This window comes from Hippocampus zosterae, chromosome 2 (genome assembly GCF_025434085.1).
Source record: "Hippocampus zosterae strain Florida chromosome 2, ASM2543408v3, whole genome shotgun sequence".
NCBI lineage: Eukaryota > Metazoa > Chordata > Actinopteri > Syngnathiformes > Syngnathidae > Hippocampus > Hippocampus zosterae.
The window spans coordinates 24,316,335-24,334,022 of NC_067452.1; the positions used below are offsets into that span (position 1 = coordinate 24,316,335).

General features: G+C 42.6%; 1 protein-coding gene across 2 annotated transcripts in view; it reads right to left on the reverse strand.

Annotated features, from left to right (window-relative positions):
• Positions 1-504: 504 nt before the first annotated feature.
• Positions 505-17,688, reverse strand: part of LOC127595514 (adenylate cyclase type 6-like) — a 36,653-nt gene continuing 19,469 nt past the window's right edge. For both annotated transcript variants that reach the window (XM_052057085.1, XM_052057084.1), the window contains 21 exons: positions 16,909-17,058; positions 14,652-14,773; positions 13,322-13,433; positions 12,878-13,005; positions 12,629-12,787; positions 12,386-12,527; positions 10,977-11,105; positions 10,851-10,879; positions 10,633-10,780; positions 10,453-10,550; positions 8,719-8,806; positions 8,522-8,638; positions 8,288-8,446; positions 7,977-8,152; positions 7,091-7,117; positions 6,977-7,006; positions 6,771-6,903; positions 5,444-5,707; positions 5,167-5,371; positions 4,959-5,083; positions 505-3,157 (listed from right to left, as the gene is read on the reverse strand). In XM_052057085.1, the coding sequence (XP_051913045.1) occupies positions 3,029-3,157; positions 4,959-5,083; positions 5,167-5,371; positions 5,444-5,707; positions 6,771-6,903; positions 6,977-7,006; positions 7,091-7,117; positions 7,977-8,152; positions 8,288-8,446; positions 8,522-8,638; positions 8,719-8,806; positions 10,453-10,550; positions 10,633-10,780; positions 10,851-10,879; positions 10,977-11,105; positions 12,386-12,527; positions 12,629-12,787; positions 12,878-13,005; positions 13,322-13,433; positions 14,652-14,773; positions 16,909-17,058 (2,670 nt within the window). In that variant the 3' untranslated portion in view covers positions 505-3,028. The remainder of the gene's footprint in view (positions 3,158-4,958; positions 5,084-5,166; positions 5,372-5,443; positions 5,708-6,770; positions 6,904-6,976; positions 7,007-7,090; positions 7,118-7,976; positions 8,153-8,287; positions 8,447-8,521; positions 8,639-8,718; positions 8,807-10,452; positions 10,551-10,632; positions 10,781-10,850; positions 10,880-10,976; positions 11,106-12,385; positions 12,528-12,628; positions 12,788-12,877; positions 13,006-13,321; positions 13,434-14,651; positions 14,774-16,908; positions 17,059-17,688) is intronic.

Here is a 17,688-nt window from a genome sequence, read left to right on the forward strand (position 1 = left end):
CAGTGGCCACTTACCTCTTAGCACATCTATGAAGTGTTGCAATTGATGAGGCTACTGTTGCTAAATGGTTAGGCTCTCTTGATCTGATGCTGTCAAACTGTGAACAGAATGATGTCTGAAGGACTGTTTAAATACCAAATCTAACTGAACCAGGAAATTGTGCAAAAGGCACCGAAACACTGAAAAGTCGGACATGTGTGAATTCAAAAGTTTAGATGAGGGCAAATTTAGTTTACCTGTGAAGTCCCTTTTGACTCATGTCACCGGTGGCTCCTGCCCCAACCCCCCTTTTCCAGAAAACATAACTTCCGATCATCTTTTAAATCCCTTAAGGCGTGTGAATAAACAAAATCGGCCCGTCATAAAATGCTGCGATGACAAAACATTTTAAGAAGAGGAAAATGAATAGCTAAAATGTCCTTCCATTTTCTATCACTATTAATACATTTATGCAGCACGTATCGGCCTACAGGTGAAAACATACAAATGAGCCACTGATCTCCATTTGAATTTTCTTTCTTCAAGGGGGAATTTTATTTTTCTCTTTGTCAGTCCTCAACTCTTGCCATTCAATGCAAAACGCCCCGCCGAGCTCCACCAACTCAGGGAAAATACAAATAAAACAAAACAAGCACAGAAGTTTCTCTGTCAGGCCTGAGCGTAAATACTGTTTCAGTTGTGTGGGGACAACCTTCTCCTCCTGCTCCACCAAAACATCCCAGCATTGAACAATTAACAGAAGTCCATGGACAGTCAATAGAAATAAATACATACAATGCACATTTTTATCAACGCTTATCCAGCCTATGAACTTAAGACGAATCATTCTTTATTGGTCACAGTTCCCTCGTTACTTGCTGTTGTCCATTACATTGCTTTCTTCTGGCACCTCTGCCACACCTGACAACACAAAGCCACAAAACAGGGACCAATAGCGCAAGGTCGCATGAGCTGGCTTTGGTACAAACTGTTTGTCGGCCATTGAGTGCGGCAAAAGAGTAGAGTCAGGGCTTTCGTGTGGCAAAAAAAAAAGGTGGGTGATGATGAGCTGTTGCACAGAGAATATTCTCAACAAGCCCTTATTCTTTTCTCGCCATCGGTCCAGAAAGGGCCAGCAGGCACAGTTCCTGTATAGCGTTATTCTCATAAATGTCATCAATGAATTTAAGGCAATCAAACTCAGCCGTCAGCAAAAATGCTGCTGAAAGACTGGGAAAATAATACATGAACTGAAGAAATTGATCCTGACAAAATATGTGCTGCCTTTAACACCTTTTTTTCCCCAGTCTCATTTACCACATAGTGGTATAATGTTAGGAAATATCGGTATGTTCGGTTCTCTGTTGAGTTGTGTGGAAAGGAGACATTACTTTAAAGTCCGACTGAGATTTACAATACTGCAGGAGTGTCAATTAAAAAAAAAAACAAAAAAACTGTTTGCTGCTATGCTTATGTGAGCACGCAGCCAAGTTATTACTTGCTGTACGTGATCGCACCGACGGCCAGTGGAAATACAGTATGGTATATCACGTCTGAATGACAGAATTCATTGGCTGCAGTTGTTACCCGTGAGCTTCAGCTTCACCACAGACGTTGAACAAGAAAGCGTGCTGGTCTTTGATCCTTTTTCACTGGAATGGGATCATCATAATAAGCATTAGAATTCATCATCGTCGTCATCAAAACATTAAGAATATACAAACGATGAATACGGAAGTGGCAAAAATGACCCGACATTAAAACAAACAAAACTGAACTGAAGGTACCACAATAAGACATGCTTCAAAGCGCTTATGTTTGGCAAGAAAGCAGTTTTGCTGAAAAATAGAAACCTCACAGTGAAAATAGTTTTGCCCCTCCAGGATTACAAAGCACAGTATTCAGTCAAAACAATATAGTTATCTTTCCTTCATCTTGTTCTTAAATCAGGCTGCGCTGACATCCAAAGTATTCCTTCGGAACGGCTTTGCCGACAACTTCTATTTGCCCCAAAAGTACCGGTACACCTCCAAAAGGCGAAGGAGGGATTGACATACTGTTACGGCTTTAGCCAGCTGGATAGTGGTGGCTCCAACTCTGAAAAAGCAACCAATAATGTCGTGAAACAAGCGCTTGAAACCCAGCTGAAGCCACTTGTACTCCGCAGAGAGCACAAATGAAAAATAGACATTTCAAATGCAGCCTTCTTTAAAACATCCTTTGTCGTCTTTAGTCATCTAGAGGTTGAGGGCACGATAATAATTTAGAGCGGATGCGCCTTGCTGCTGGAATGACAGACAAAAATAAATACATTTTTGTTTGTTTGTTTTTAAAACATAGTTTACGAAAACAATGAAGCAGTCTTTACTGCCAGCAGCTGGGCAAGAAGACACAAGGTTCAGGCCTAACAAACGTTGCTGACTTTTGCCAGAACAGATCCCGTGACATCTCTTGCCTTGCTTTTAGTAAATACTTTCGTCTTTGGTCAATAGAGTCCTCCTCATTTTGTACATATATTCATCCACAAATAGGCATGTACATACACACTTATTGTCGTGTAGTAAACTGGATATTTGTGCACGAGCTTTATGTCGTCACACTTCTTCATAAAGGACCTTTTGCACAATACGTTTGTAATAAATAATTCATCCGGAACTCAGATACAAGTACCTCTTCTTAATTCATGTAAAAAGCAACATGAAGATGTAAAAGAAAGTAGCCTTATGTACAGCGCAAAATCTTCTTTTGACACAGGCTAAAAGGCGTTGATTGAAATAAACAGACTTTGCATCTTTTAAGAAGCCTGACAGAGGCTTGACATGAGAAAAACGTCAGTCTTTCGAGTTCTAGATGTGCCACGAAGGCCGTCAAATCAGACATTTGTCTTTCTTCAAGTACATGTTTCCATTGAAAGTCTGACACTTCCCCCCTCCGGACTTGGGATTCAAGTGATGGCGTTTCCAGTTGTTTGTAGCCATTTGCTCACTCTGTGAGTCCTCACTCAGCGGTGCTGTGTCCCTGCAGTAGCCACCTGCTGTTGCCACGGCTGCTAACTCTTGGGTGGGCCATCATTGAGGAAGTAGGTTGTCATTTCCCCTTTACCTTTGACCTTAACCACTCCACGGCACTCCATCACGTAGCCTTTGCTCGCCAGCACTTGATAGAGGTCTGTTGTCACCTGAGAACGGCGCAAGACAAAGCAGAGCAACAGGAAACTGAAACGCTGGCAATGATTGCGCAAAATGAATCGCGAGGATGTGATGAATTCGAAAAGAACATCCATCAGTTGGCAATAGCGCTTAAGGCTCGAAATAAGCGGTTTCGCATCGCAATTTCCGAGTCGAAGGTCGCATATCTTGTGTCTCAATCAAACAAACGCTGAACGCAGAGCTGCCAAATGTGACAGATATCGCTGAGTGGAAACTCGTTACATCGTGTCTGTGCCGAATATTCCTCCCAATAATCAGCAGAGTGGCTGTCGGATTTCCCTTCTCTCCCTCTGTCGTGTGAGATGGCGTAGAGCGCAGCAGCCCCTCCGGGTTCTTCATTACTGATCGAGGAAGAGAGTCTTTGCGCCCAACTGAAGCATAGCACTGGGACATACGTATTCAGTGTCGAGGGTCAATGTCAAGTCAAGTCAAGTCAAATTCTATAGCCCCCCTCCAGAATTTATTTTGTGATTTCCTCATTTGTGAATACAGTACACCACAAAGGAATAAATAACAAACACTTCTGAGACAATCCGGTCTCCTAGATTTTACTGACATCTGATCGTTCTGTTGGCTCTACGCACAAGGGAATGCCAAAATAAATTCTGGAGGGGTGCGATAGAATTTATTTAGTCATTTCCTCGCTTGATTTTCTGTTTTGCTGCATTACTTTCAATTTTCGTAGTTTCATTGAAGTAATCATTGATTCACGTTTTCGGAGGCGGTCATGAACGCCTCTTGAGTCGAACAGAAGAAGCGTAGCTCTATCTAGTGGATGCATTGTACATTGCGTGTTGTTTGTTGTTTCATCGTGTGGACCTGATATGGACTGTTTTCAGCGTTTTTTGGCCACGACATTCGTCAAAGGAGCAGTATCTGTGCTTGGTGGTTGCGCCTTCTCGGCAGCACGCCTGTACCAGCACAGATTTTGATTGGGAGGAATGTCGGCACCATTGACTGTCGGTGCTGGACAGACCTGGGGCGCTTGTTTTTTGCGCCTGTAATGGGCAGCATTTTTCACAACCCCGTTTTGTTCAGTGGCTATGGACAGTCGGCGTTGGTGCGGCTGGATGGATGGCTGCTGAAGTTGAGGATGAGGAGAGAGGAGCGTTGGCGCAGAGTGCCGATGCGTATTTGGAACCGTGAGTCGCCGCTTGGAATTGAAATGGATTTCCATGGGACAGGAGAAGTGAACCAATCTCTTTTTTCGTCAATGCATGCTACAGCTTCTTGTTGACTTTGAAACTTAGCTTGTAGCCGACGTGTGCACATTTTGAGCATGAGGTCTCTGATCCACTGGTTAAAGGACACTTTGATTCTCTCCTCTTTCATATCAAACTGCTTCAAACAACAAAGCGTGTGACGGAAAAGTGGCTAGAACTGCACGACTGTCCGTGTTTTATGTTATGTGTTGTGTTTATTATTTTACTTTATGTTAACTGTTTTGTTAAGCGCTTTGTTACAGCTGCCGCTGTTGTGAAAGCGCTACATAAATCAGCATGTATTGTATTGTATTATAATCTAGTGCGTCCAATATTAAAAAAAAAAAATACAAAATAGCCCATTCCTTGAAGGTGCGCCTCATAATCCAATGCGCCTTTTAGTGCGGAAAATACGGTAGCTATTAGTAGCTCCTCAAAACCTTGCTCCCCAAATGAAGACGGTGATTAGCAAAAATATATATTTCGAGCCATGGCGATTGTTCTCATTAGGATCACAGGTGAGCTGGGAAACTATCCTTATTGCGAGAAGCGTTAGCATACAACCCACCTGTATGCAGTCCGGTACACCCGTGCTGTCCATGCGGCTGGCCACATTGACGGTGTTTCCCCAGATATCGTATTGAGGCTTCCGCGCACCGATGACCCCCGCTACCACTGGTCCAATGTTCAGACCTGCATATTGAAGGAAAAGTACCACACAAACCATTTATTGCCGTGGCGGAGGGGCCAAAATGAAGACCATCTCATGTTTTTACCTATCTTCATCTGGAAGTTGTTGAATGAATGCTCATTGATGTATTTCATCTGCTCCCTCAGTCTCATGGCGTAGTCAGCCAGTGCGGTAATGTGTGTTCGGCCCTCTTTGTCATAGGTGGAGTCATTAAGGCCGGAAGCGGCCATGTAGGTGGAGCCAATGGTCTTGATCTTCTCCAGCTGCCTGTATTTCTCCTCACTGATAATCTGCCAATAAATGACCCACAAAAGAGGTGAAACTTGTCGTGCCGGCACACCGAGCCTTGCAGGCGTTGGTACCTCATCAAAGTCAGCGATAATCTCATTGAGCAGACGTAGACACTCCACCCCCTCGTTGTTGGCCTCGAGTTCTACGTAGAACTCGGAGAAATTGCTTATGGAGGCAAACATAACCGCCACGCACTCACAGGACTGGTAGTAGAGCTCGTCGTTACGCCGCTCGCGTGCCAAGAAGTGTGCAGCCACGTCTTTAGGCAGAATATTGTGGAGGAGGCGACGGTTGTAGGCTTGGAGTTCCTCCATCTCCTCCTTTTCTTCAGTGGCCTGAGAGGGAAAAGAGGAAGCGTGATATTGCTTATTTTTTGTTTGTTTGTTTGTTTTTTTTCAATCACTAAACCATACTAAACAAACAACAGTAATTACTTAATAAACAGTCATGGTTTTTGTAATTCATTATTACGGAAAATTAAATTGAATCAGATTATTCAATTAATCGATATAATAATCAACAGAATAAGATAAAATATCCTTTATTCGTCCCACACTGGGGAAATTTACAGCCTCCAGCAGCAAGAATGTATGTAGTTTTTGTAATTCATTATTACGGAAAATTAAATTGAATCAGATTATTCAATTAATCGATATAATAATCAACAGAATAAGATAAAATATCCTTTATTCGTCCCACACTGGGGAAATTTACAGCCTCCAGCAGCAAGAATGTATGTAGAAAGAAGAAAGAGAAAAAAAACAACAAACATCTTTCAATTAAATGCAATATGAACACAAAATGGATAAATCGCAGTACTATTTACAATTTTCCTTCACATCATTTAATTATTATTATTATTATTAATAACCAATTCTAAAATATTTGACAGTGATAGCCCTACTTCAGAATAAAATGGGTGAATCTTTTTTTTTTTGTAGGTCCACAGAAAATAGACATTCGCGTAGCATTTCTTGTTGCTCATTTCAGTTGTGGAGATTACTCTTATGGGAAGCCCTCAAGTGGCTTAATATATTTGGACTAAGCAACATAGAGAACCACAAAGTGAAAAATTAAGAACGCTTTTTTATGAGGGCAAGGTTTGGAGGTAATGAAATACAGTAGACTGCAGCCACATGGGGGAGGCATGCTCAGTTGCCATCATACTTTGATTGTTTCATATTTAAAGCTAAAGTCAAAGAGGTTTATTTTTTTTTTTTTTCATTTTAATGGAACTATTGTGTTATCAGTAGCACATTCGGGTCTCAAGAGGAGGAACAGCATTCCACTAGGGAGCCCTTGCACATTTAGGAGCGCAGCACGCTAGGAAAAAAAAAAAAAAACTTTTCCAGCAGCGAAAGTTTTATTATGCTGTCCTCTGGTGGACATGCGAGGTACCTGTAATTTCCACAGGAAGTCGAGGCGTGCTGTGGATTCGACCTGCTGTGCATGCAGGTAGAGTGCCAGCACAAAGACTGTGAGGATCACTGGCGTCATGACCCTCAGGGACACTTTGGTCACAACAAATGGGCTGCAAAAAGGCAGACACATTATAAGGCGGCAGACAATTGATAGAAACTCAAAATGGAGTTGAGGTATCTCACCACTGGTTTAAAGTTTCATTGAAACTGGGCCTAACACAAAAACGCAAGGAAGTTAGGTCTTGTGATGTGGAAAAACAAGTTCGATTTCATCAGTAGTAGATTGTTAAGACTTACCACTCAGTGCTTGTTTCATTTAGATCGCTAGAATGACAACAGAGAAACGATGTTAGAAATCATAAAACTACAAGAAATGAGTAACATACAAAAACGTCTTGGTTGACATATGTCAGGGATTGGCGGCTTATTTATGGGGGAAGAGGGGGAAAAGAAAAGAATTTTTTTCCCCAAACCGACCCCCAAAAAATGCTGAACAACATTCAATACTTTATACGTTTTCTGTAGGCAATGCACGAATAGGAGGGTTCAAAAATCCCAGAAAAATAACAAGCAAAATGCAAAATATGGAAAGATATAAATTTCTTAAATCTGCAAATATGTCAATCCACAGGTGACAGGATTTTTTTTTTGCTTATTTGTAATGATATGCAGTACAAACATAGTAGCTCAAAAATATTAACATTTTCAGTGAGTTGATTTTTGCAAAAAAATATACAAAATGATTTCTTGCATTCAATGTTTCTTTTTCTGTTGAGCAGTTTAATGCTGTGCTTTCACGGTAATTTTCATGCAAGAGAGCCCTTTGCACTGGGGGAAAATACGGCATGTAGTTACTTTGTTGTCTGCTTCAAACCCTTTATTGTTGGTTACGGGTGGATCTATTATACATGTAGTGAAAAATGTAGTTCCAAAAATTGTATTTCTTAAGAGCATGTAAGTCCATGATCGTGTGTGCACCCCCGCCTCTTCCCCAGCAGCACTGATGAAATATTGTGGCCCCCTCCAGCATTTAAGTTGCCCATCACTGTTGTTCGCCGTGGGTTCTGTTGAGTTTTAAAATAATGAAGCACGAAAATGAATTTTGAGCAACCGTTGGAACAACATGCACACAAGGAAACTCCATCCTGGTCTTCCCCGGAAGGTGCCCTCGCATTGCACTTACATGGCATTGGAGGTGACAAAGAGGTCTGCATTGTCGAACAGTGCTACTTGCGGCCATTCGACCAGTAGCAGGAAGGTGAGCTGGATGAGCAGCATCAGAGCCAACTTCCCAATGCTGCTGATTTGCAGGAACACTGAGCAGGCCAGCAGTGTCAGCAGCACGCTGTAGCTGAAGTACTGCCGCAAACAGGAAAGCATTATCAACTACGGCGCTCACAAATGCAAATGTGACATTTCCTCACTCATTGGCATCGAGAACACACACGGTTAACAGGCGGCACGCGATGGACTTGCAATGGAGTCACCGCTCACCTCGGGAAAGGGGCAGGAGGGGCCTTGACTGGGACAGATCTCGAGACCCCCTTCAACAGACACATTCAATCGGCGGATCACACAGGGCGTCACCATGGCTGTAGAGGTGTTGGAGTTCTCCGCAACACACTCCACTAAGCTCTTGGTGTCACATGCAAACTATAACCAAGCCAAAGACACAGAGTGTGGTTTCATTTTTTTTCCCCCTTTGTGGTAGGGCGATTTCAATCGTACCATGTTGACAAAGGCAGAAATAAAGACGAGGATAATGGTAAACACTCCAACTAGAGTGCTGTTGGTGCGAGACTGGACAATCTTCTTTGAAACTGTCTGCATTGCAGCAGGAAAGAGCTGTGAGACAAACAAGAAGAATCGGATCATGTCAAATCCAGTGGAGAAAGTATGTGTTTTTATGAGTTCTGCTTCAGTACCTTGATGCAAGAGTAGATGGCACAGATGAAGAGGATGTTGGCCAGGATGATGAAGATACTGATGTAGATTCCCAGCATGACCGGAGTGCTGCAAGAAGCAGGGGAATTAGAGAAAGGCTTGGGATTATTCCTCTGCTTTAATCTCAACTATTGTATTTCCAGATAGCGTGGCAGGGGCGTTTATTTACTAAACAGCAGTGAGGACTAGCTCTCCCAAATGAAATGAGGGACCCGACAGTGCTCTAGAGTAAGAACTGGTGAACCCCGATTTTTGTGCCCATGCAAACCTCAGTGCGAACGTCTGAGAATCTGCTTCATCTCTGTGTGCTATGCTGGGCGTTCCCGACTATTCCCTTTGACATGCGCCCAGCGCACCTGATAATTTGGTGGCTGAAATTAGGCTAAACAATACGCTTCATGAAATCACATCTAAGTATTTGTGCGGGCGGTCTAATGTGATTTAGGTCAATTTGATGGAGGTGCAGTTAGGCAGATTCTGAGCTCCGGGGATGTCTGTGCTGGACATTATCCTCTTTTATTCATAAATATAACAAGAGCATCACTCTCTAAATAGCTGCAGAAATAAATTGACCGAACGCATTATTTTCATGTTTATTACACACGACATGTACCATCAGGGTCGAAGGGAGTCTCCATGTGCCCACAGATCTGTGATCTCCGAGACCAATTTTAAATCATCATTTTGACATCCTGCAAGGACTGTGCGCCTCTTGATTTTAAAGGTAATGAGAGGAGACACCTCCATTCTGGGCAAAAGAAGTTGATCGCGTTCACACCCACAACGGCACAAAACACCCGTTTTATACTGCACCAAGCTGTGTGCTTCTGCAAAAATACCCAAACAACGTCAAGCCCGCTCCTACGCAAAATTAGACGCCTTGCATCAAACATACACCATTTGGCTGATTACTTTGGCCTATGTTTGATGTTTGAAGGGGATAATCGGGTGATATAATAATAATAATCAACAACAGCACCTAAACTGACGTAATTTCCGTTGTATTTTGGGCTATTCTATGTGTCAAGTCAACGACACACTCAGCACACACGCCACGAACGTGAAGGCCACTATTTTAGGAAATATGATCAAAGTGAAAGCGGCCGCTCAACTCACAGCTGGTTTGAAGAACTTCTGCAAGGGAGGTGTTGTCATTAATTGCCAATCAAACATTGAGCTACAAGAAGAAAGTCGCCCTCGATTGAAGAATGGCGCCCGATTTGGACACGGGTGCACGTCAGCAAACCTTGACCTATTCTAAGTATTAAGCTGAGCGTCACCACTCAAACATTTGTATTTGGCTTCCGTAAAAATCGCGTCAATCTAATGTTAGTCACGGGAGTACTATGTGTCCTGCTGGTTATTGTGTGAAGGGGGACAAATGGGGCCATGTTCTGGCAACGGTAGAGCGTGTGTGAACGAGTGACGTATGTGAAAGCGAGAATGTTTTTTTTTAAGACTTTCAGTAACTCCCTGACACTGCAGAATGTGTATATTACGTCAATACAACCCTCCCGTATCAAACAAAAACTTGTTGAATTAATAGATCAGAAATATTCTTTTGAGCATCTACTGAGAAGGATGGGAGTGCAGCGAAACATTCAAACTGTACCGGCTTGAAGGTTTATTTTAAGAAGCCCCCTCTTGGCCTCAATTCCCTGTCCCCTTTTACAATACACATTGGAGTATATTAAAGTCATATGTGAGCTACTCACTGTGGAAAAATAACAATCTGTATGAAGGATATGAAGCAGAATACTAGAAGAGTGCAAGCCACATAGCCACCAAAACGATCATCCACTTTCTTGGAATACTGAAAAAGTAGAAAAATGGCAGTCCCGATAAGTGGAAGTTGAAAGAGCATCCAGTGATGATTGAAAAAAAGGGTCTCAGACCTTCTTCTCCAAACTAGATGTTTGAAAGGTGAGTAGGAACTTCTTAACGTGGTCTTTTCTCAGCTGGTCGATGCTGCGAGCATCAATCGCTCGTCCGAGGAATTCATCCACCTCGTCCTCCGGGTTCATGGTCTCCTGAACGCCGCGGCTGAAAAAGAACAGATCAAATGAAGCAGAAAAAGGATGCCAACAGTTTATCGCACGTTTGCCAGACTTACTTGTCTTTACTGGAGGTTTCGTCAATGCCCTGAAGAAGACAAAGATAATAACTGTCAAAGTAGCAAAAAGCCCTCAGCAAAAGCCGAGACCATAAGACATATGTCGACACAAGGCAAGGAACTCACCATTTGTCTGAATACTTTGGAGTCTTTTGTCCTGGAGAAAGTTCTGTCAGGAACCCAGCGTGGCATCAGTCCCTCGTTGGAGTTGGCTCTCGTCCTCTGCATCTTAGCCATCATCGCCTTTTCTTCCTTCTGCTCAGAGAGGAAAAACACGAGGGCTTTGCCAACTGTTGTCATGCTGAGAACAACAGCGCAAGTGACAAACTGGAGCGGAAGAGGTCTTTTGTCCGTCACGCTAGACATAAGTGCTCATCGGTTCGAGATCACAAAGTCTTTTTTTGCGTTTTCTTATGAGCTTCTGAGCTATCTCAATGGCTTGTATACTGACTGGAACTATGTCTGTGTGATGGTGAAGAAACGTGCCTTTAAGCAACTGTGGCAGCTTAGCATACGATACAAAAAAAAAAACGTATCATACTTAAGTGAACTGTTAAGCGTTGCCCAGTTGCGACATACGCAACCAGGAAATTCTTGTCACAAATCACAGCTGTTGCTACACGGACGATGGCATGAGATGATTTGAGGGTGATGGGGATGTCATAACAACTGAAGGGCTGTGTGCTTGTGTCTGTTAATTCCCTCAAATATTGTCGATGCGCCTTGTGTGTGGTTGAATGTTGGCTTTTCAGTTCCTAAATTTCAATCAAATTCCTTCCTATTTACTTTCGCATTCACATTCGCGTTCTCATTCTCGTCGGCATCTAATCGCTGGCAAGGGGGACATGTTTTTGTCATACAGGAACTCAAACTACTTCCTGGTTCCGTATCTAAGATTAATGAGAAATGTAGCCCTCTACTGCTGCGGTCAGACCTAATGCGAGCTGAGCGCTTCTGGCATCGCATTTCCAATGTTAAAATGCGGGACAATATAATTGCGGTCAGCTTCCAATAGCTGCCGGGACCGAGTAAAAAAGGCACAGGCTTGGAAAATGGGGTGCAAGGAAGCTGGCATAACTGTATTGACTTCTTAACCATGAAAGCACTTCACAGCCAAAGTAAAAACACAACCACCAGATTGACTGGTGATGTTCAAACTATTTTTTGTGACTGTCGGAGACGGCGAACAAAAGCACGCCAAACCTGGTCTGAACCTACAGCACAATAGAGCTAAATCTGTCAAATGAACATATGGCGCAATTAGAATAAACTATATGACATAACAATGCTTCACAAAGATAATGCAACTCTGATTCTTGTGCACCTCATGAATGAAAATGTATGAAAAAAATGTAACCTTTTCATTGATAACGCCAAACCATCCAATGCGACTTTTACTCTGAAAAATCTGTAAACTTTTCTGATAAACTAAATCCAAAGCTGCGCCATTAAGTGTCGTTACCACGATGAACAGCACATCGACTGCCCAATCTGTTAGCACGTGCATCCTCATCAAGCGGCTTTTGAGCACTGACCCTCTTTTGGCTGCAGCCGAGGACGAGGAAAGTCTCAATGCTGTTCTCCTTTAGGTAAGCATTCCTCTCCCCTCCAAAGCCTGGCTCCACTTCGTAGTCTCCATTCAGATATTGCAGGGTGGCCTTGGTGATGTGAATTCGTCTAAATTGGGACAGAAGGATTAGGTATCCCGTGACAACTGCACTTGAGTCCATGTCTGCTCTTGGACAGTGTTTTTGGAAGCCGGTGTTTATTCCGCCCACCCTGCTTTGCCTCCCGCTTCCATGTGATTAGCCAGCGTAACATCGTTTGACCAGACGTCAAACTGCCACTTCCTGAGTCCTAGGACACCGCAGTGCACGCGGCCGCTGTGGATGCCGACACGCATGTTGACGTTGACTCCCGTTACCTCACGCACCAGCCTGTGGACACAACGCCAAGACGGTCAATCAGTGAATGTTATTTCCCCGGTGCAAAGCAAAACGAGTGTTGCAGTTTGTCTTTCTACTCACGAGATGGCCTCGATCATGTCCACGCCCATCTCTACGCAGCAGTGGGCGTGGTCTGCACGGGGTTCAGGGAGCCCAGACACACAATAGTAACAATCACCCAATATTTTTATACGCAGACAGTGGTTCTCCTGAGGAAGTGATAGGGCACAATAGAAGAAACCAAATTTATTCATAAGCATCTACAATATTTTCTTTCAGTTTTTCAAACCATCATCATCTTTTTTCACCGTTTAATGATATAATACATACACAATCTAATGAGAGCTAAATGCCGCGACGCCAAGATTGACCCGAGCTTGCACACATCTTGTTGCATTCTACATACAACAAGTTTGCAACAATCTTCTTCCCGCCACTTCCTACGTTATTATCCCGAACTAGTCCTTGTGTCAACATACAGTAAGACATTGCCGTGAGGAGTCAGATGAGTGTGTGGAGCAGTACCGAGGCCAGTTTGTCGAAGCGGGCGAAGAGTTCATTGAGTGTCATGACCAATTCCTGCGCCGTGCACTGGGAGGCCAGGCTGGTAAAACCCTCGATGTCAGCAAAGAGAATACTGAGAAGGACACAAACATGAGGTTTATTGTTGATACTTTGATTCAGCGGGGAGCACAACATCCATCCATTTTCTATAGTGCTTGTCTTCATTAGTGGTTGTAGATGAGCTGGACCTTATCCCAGCTGACTTTTTTTCCTTTTTTTTTTTTAACTCCAACGTCTACTTTCAAGTGACTCATATCCGTGACCATTGTGCTGAAAATAACACTTTGATATTTTAGCTAAAACAATAAATATTTCACACAAAAAAACTGGAGGGGAATATGAAACAAATGACAATGTTACATTTCAGTCGTTCAATACTCAAAGTGAAAAACTAAACACACGGTGGAGGTTTTTTTTTTTTAACAACTTTTTACAGCTCATGAGAACCAAAAATTCTAGTGGAATAACCAAACTTTTCGACACTATTCTGATTTTTGAGCTGCATCTGTCCACTCATCTACGGAAATGTGAGTGGCAACCTAGGTCACATGACAGAAACAAAACAAAGTGTGTGTGTAGTTTAGCATGTCTGGCCTGCATGTTTGTGTGACTTTAAAGGTAAAATGATTTTTAATTTGTAGCAGGTGGAAGTGTAAAAAAAAAAGCATCAGAAGATGTAGTCAGACAAGCAACAGCAACAGTAGACTAATGTGTAGGATTGCAAATTTACGTCACTAAAAAATGACATAATATGTATAATGCGGACAAAAGACCATAGATGGAAAAAGCCAAACAAGAAATGAATTTGAACAGAAATCGCTTGAGTCCGCCACATAGATCGGATCTACTGAGGATGAAAATCAAATCACATCCAATCAATGCACATGAGAGAATTACATTTCAGAATGAAGAATAAGATTGTTTCCGATAGTGAATGTGTGCAATGTGTTGGCTGAGTGCTGTAATTGAATTTGTGCCGAGGTTCTTCATCTTTGGGAATTATCTTTCCTTGGCTGCTGGTGATTAAGTATTCCCTCACTCGTGTTAATTAGGCTACACTCCACCAAGTCATACTAACCTCCGTCTGACTGTGTGCTGGCGTTCGTGCGTGCGTACGGGCGTGTATATGTGCGGACTGCGTTATGACCTTGTTATCCGTCATATCAGGCCACACGTGCTGTTATCTTACACCATCATTCATGAATGAGACGACCATTTTAAAAAAAGTGAAATTCTTCATCAATTGAGGAAAATGAGAGGCAATAGTGTGGCATTGTGTGTCCCGACTGACCTGACATTGTCGTGTTTCTGGATATAGATCTTATGAAACATCATGTCTTCCTTCTTGGCATTGATGTCAGCCTTCATCTCCATGGCAACATGCCTTGGCAGCACTGAGAGCAACAGACGTTCCTGGGAAACATGCAGAAAAAAATTGAAACAAAATACAGACCGCATCACTCGCTCGCTCTCGATTTGACTTGCAGTATGGCTGCCTTCCATGATGAACATGGATTTCATGGGATCAGTCGTGAAAATAGTGCCGTTTCACGGTCCAGGTAAATGCATCTAATTAGTGGATGCCGGAGACGGAAGACAGAGAGGAGCAGTTTCATTTAGCACATTGGAGGCAAGAACCAGTGTCTTGAATTTGATGCGTGCAAGGATGGCGTGCCAGAGAATAGTCTGGCAACAGCGAGTGACATACTGTAAGGTTGTTATGTGACCTGAATCAGAGCTGTGCAGCTTCTCTTTCAAGGAACAGTAGGCTTCAACCTTGTAAAATACACCATTGTTGTTCTGTATTTACCAGAGGTTGGGAGACTCAAGTCATATGACTTGGACTTGCTGATTTTATGGCTTGCGACTTGCTTGCTCAAACCTTCTAAAAGACTTGACTTGACCTTGACTTGGACTCCATAACTTGACAAATCATTGTGTTTTCTAATCAATACAGTGTGCCTTAATTTTTATTGTCTTGTGGGCGCTATGCACCTGATGACCGGGCCACCATGAGCAAGTGCCACAGAGGACACTCCAGAGATGGATATGGATTCAAGGATGACCTTTTTGATGAAATCGGGTATACGTCAATCGCAACATGCAAGGTTTGCAACTCAAAAGGTAAAGGACAGAACAACGTTTGCTCTGATCGCTCAGGCACACGTAAGCTAGCTTGTGAACTGTGAAACGAGCAATGTTATCTTGACAGTTTAGCTCACTGACGGCTGGCCAAATATTCACTAAAGTTTATGCCAATTATGCATGTCATTGAGAAGACAATATAGCAACAGACTAGACACTATAGAGACTGTAATTTAGAATTAATGCAGATAACAATATTTTTTAAAAACTTGCTGCGCGTTCGCCATATTGGATGTGGCAAGGGCCTCGTAGACTTTGGCATGTCAACTTGACTGAACTTCATAAACCTACAAAGTTTACAACGTTGATGAAACTAATAAATAAAGAAAGAATTCACCCAAATAGATAGACTTACATATTTGGAGAGAGACTACAAACTATGTATGTAGTTTCTAAATCTGAATCTCACACGTTTGACATTTACAGCATATTTCAATAATTACCATCACAGTAACAGTGATAGATGTATTACTGTCGGGTCTGTAAACGCTCAAGCAAATGTAAAAACGTAATGGAAACATTTAAAAATAATACGGACAGTCTATATTCATCCATCCATCCATTTTCCGATCAGCTTTATCCTCACAAGGGTGGTGCTGTAGCCTATCCCAGCCGTCTTCGGGCAGTAGGCGGAGGACACCCTGAACCGGGTGCCAGCCAATCGCAGGGCACACGGAGACCAACAACCATCCACGCTCACACGCACACCTACGAACAATTTAGAGTGTTCAATCAGCCCGCCATGCATGTTTTTGGAATGTGGGAGGAAACTGGAGTACCCAGAGAAAACCCACGCAGGCCCGGGGAGAACATACAAACTCCACACAGGGAGGCCGGAGCTGGAATTGAACCCGGTACCTCTGCACTGTGAGGTTGAAGTGCTAACCACTCAACCAGAATGTTCAAGAATAACGCACTCATCGGGCAGGGATGAATTAATATGAGTATATGATGGTAGCTTTGAGTTCTCGTTGTGTTTTGGTAGTTGAATAAATGCAAATTTTCAAGATCAATGAATAATCACTATTAGTCATTGGGTTTTCAGTATAAAAAAATGGTGATTGTTATTTTTTTCCATGATTGCCCAGCCTTACAACAGATGTGCTGGCGCTATGTGTTGTTGCATTCTACATACAACAAGCTATAAACTGAACTCATGTGCATTGCTAAGTCGTGTGTAGTGTAATATTATTGACCTGAGCTGTTAGATTTTTTTAGGCTAGAAAGAAATGGTCGATGTGAAATTACAGAGAAGGCTCAAAGCCTTTAAGGTGTATATGACTAAGGATCTTTGAACACTTGGGATTCCCACTTCACTGAACAAGCAAGACATGTTGAACCAGAATCAACTGCTGAACAAAGAAAAGATCTTGAACTTTAGCCAGTGTTGTAATACTTTGTACCTGTTGCTGGTTCTCCCTCTGCAGATGTAGTCTGGCCTGAATGTATCCTCTCGTCTCCTGGAATGCTTGCCTCTGAGAAACCTCAGCAGGATAGTGGGTGCAGATTCCAATGATGTTGGTGCACAGGAAAATAAGGACATTTGCACTCACCTGTAGAGAAGGTGGGGGGAGGTCATGTTTGATCATGTCAAATTAACTGGTTACACTTTTTTACCCCGTGTTTACTCCCGTTGTAAATTGTAATCCGTTTCCGTTTCCATGATCTGTTTAATACAGTACTTTGTATTTTATTCAATAATTATTATTTGCTTAGTTTTTGAGTCTGCTGTCTGCTACCAGGTCGGTATTTCAGATCTGCTCTCATATGCCTTAACTGGACAAATAAAGGTTAAAAAAAAAGGTTAAATAAACAAATTCCCCCATGAGTGGTACAAAGGATGGGGGGGGGGTCCTTCTTTTGAACTTTCAGTCATCTCTGCAAAGTCTTTCTAAGAATAGCTGTAAAACCCATGAGAATTGGTAGGCCACGAACATGAAACAATGTAAACAAAGATGGATTCATATTGTTTGTGCTGAATTAGTTAATTACATGAAAAATAGATGCGCCGGTCAAAAACATACTGTGAAAATATGGTGCATTCGACTAATGAGAATGATGGTGATATAACAAGAACGAGCTAGATTTGATATTTGTTACGCGTGATATCATGTGGCCTGGTGTTCACGTTTCCATTGCATGGTGGGACTTGCTGTTGACCCAGCACTTCCTTTAAAAATCTT